The 2,135-nt window shown below is 32.5% G+C and overlaps 1 protein-coding gene across 1 annotated transcript; it reads left to right on the forward strand.

Moving 5' to 3' along the window:
* The first annotated feature begins 229 nt into the window (after positions 1-229).
* On the forward strand, positions 230-985 carry LOC140433732 (general transcription factor II-I repeat domain-containing protein 2-like). The gene has a single exon (XM_072521709.1). It carries the CDS (start codon positions 230-232, stop codon positions 983-985), a length of 756 nt encoding a protein of 251 aa, XP_072377810.1.
* The last annotated feature ends 1,150 nt before the right edge of the window (positions 986-2,135 follow it).

The following is a 2,135-nucleotide window of genomic DNA, read 5'->3' on the forward strand; positions in this document are numbered from 1 at the left end:
CCAGAAGCATCAAAAAAGTTTGAGAAAATTCAACTGAATCCAGACTATCCAAAGACGAATAATATCTTTGTCAGATAATATTGCGGAACAATTAATTAAAAAAACTAAGATCATTGAATTTTTTTCATTAGCACTCGACGAATCCACTGATATTAGTTCCACAGCTTAACTTCTCATATTCATACGAGGTGTTACTCAAGATTTTGAAGTCTTAGAAGAGTTATTAGGAATGTGTTCATTGAAAGGTCAAACCAAAGGAGTTGATATACTCAATGTTCTTTTGGATGAGTGTTCAAAAACTGATTTGGACTTATCAAAATTATCGGGAGTTGCGACTGACGATGCTCCTTCGATGATTGGTGTCAATTCCGGGCTAGTTATTTTGCTGAAAAAGCATCTGCAAGAAAAAAACATAAACGCTGAAGATCTTATGCAGTTTCACTGCATTATACACCAAGAAGCCCTCTGTTCTAAAAAAATTGAATTTCAGAATGTCGTGAAAGTGGTAGTTTCGATTGTAAATTTCATAAAATCACGAGCACTCAATCACAGACAATTCAAACAATTCCTTGATGACATCGAAAGCGAATACGGAGATTTACTGTATTATACAGAAGTAAGGTGGCTAAGGCGTGGATTGACACTGGAACGATTGCTAAATTTAATAGAAGAAATTGAAATATTTCTTGCGGAAAAGCAAAGGGATGTCCCGGAACTTAAAAATCCTGATTGGTTGTGTGATTTGGCTTTTTTAGTTGACATTACAAATCATTTGAATGTCTTGAACACACGGCTTCAAGGCAAAAATCAACTGATATCCCAGCTCTACGCTCATGTATCATCCTTTCAATGCAAGCTAACAGTTTTCAGATCACAGTTGAATTCTGGAAATTACAATCATTTTTCGAATTATAAGAAAATGACTGAAAAATTCAACAAAACTGCGATTAATTTCAGTTATGTAGAAAAGCTAGATATATTTTGATTCAATCTTTTCAAGAAAGATTTTCGGAGTTTAAAAAAGTGAAACCTCTGTTGGATATATTCAGCAATCCTTTCACGATTTCAGTTGAAAATGCACCAGAGTCAATGCAGTTAGAAATTATGGACATTCAAAACGACCAAGATTTACGCAACAAATTCAACAAAGGAGACTTGCTGAACTTTTACCGCTGCATTGATAAAAATATGTACGAAGAGTTGCGCATAAACGCTCTGAAATGTGCCAGCTTCTTTGGTTCTACCTATATATGTGAACAAAATTTTTCAATAATAAATAATAATAAAACAAAAAATCGAAAGGGCCTTGCAAATTAAAGTTTGGAAGCAGTTTTACGTGTTGCTACAAATAAATTTGAGCCAAATATAAAAAAGGTTGTAAGCACTATGCAGTGCCACGCTTCAAATTAATAAATTATTTTTTAATTTTAATAAATTATTATCAATTCTTTATTGTCTTTAATTACCTATACTTCTGGCGGCCGGCCCGCCATCAGTTCATGATTTGCCCGAGTGGCCCCTAGTCTTAATAAGTCTGTGCATCCATGCTATAAATCATAGTTGAATGCGAAAATGACATGATTGTCTAACATTTGTAACAAATTTCAATTCCACCTAACAATATTTACTCAATATTGTTGTGTCTTAATAATATTTGGTATCATGGATGTAAGATTAAAATTGAGAGAACAAATTGCAATTATGTCTTTTGGGAAATAACGATGGAAGTGCCGAAGAAGTTTGTACAATATTTAATGGCAGAAATACCGATCGTCCTAATTTTAGCTGCGGTACGGTACCCAAAATAAATATAACAGGAGATGAATATGTTGCAGTATCAAAACTAATTTTAAGAAATAACACCATACAAAGAAAAAGTAAGAATGATAACATTGAAATATTTAAACAATATCAATACTTTAAGAAATACGTTTTTCAGCGACAATGTCACTTTTACTACAAATGGAGTAGTACCATCACAAAATTGTCGCTATGGACTATTTCTAATTTGTGTAGAAATTTGTGTATGATTATCGTGTAATTGTCCCATAAGAAGTTGGAAATATTGGTTTTTTTAATTGTTTGAAAAATAAATAAGGACTTTTGGTTATAAACATTTTTTTCTGTGTGATTGT

The sequence above is a fragment of the Diabrotica undecimpunctata genome, chromosome 2 (genome assembly GCF_040954645.1).
Source record: "Diabrotica undecimpunctata isolate CICGRU chromosome 2, icDiaUnde3, whole genome shotgun sequence".
NCBI lineage: Eukaryota > Metazoa > Arthropoda > Insecta > Coleoptera > Chrysomelidae > Diabrotica > Diabrotica undecimpunctata.

Excerpts from the sequence above, each read along its gene's own strand:
- LOC140433732 (XM_072521709.1), top strand. The coding sequence starts at position 230 with ATGTGTTCATTGAAAGGTCAAACCAAAGGAGTTGATATACTCAATGTT.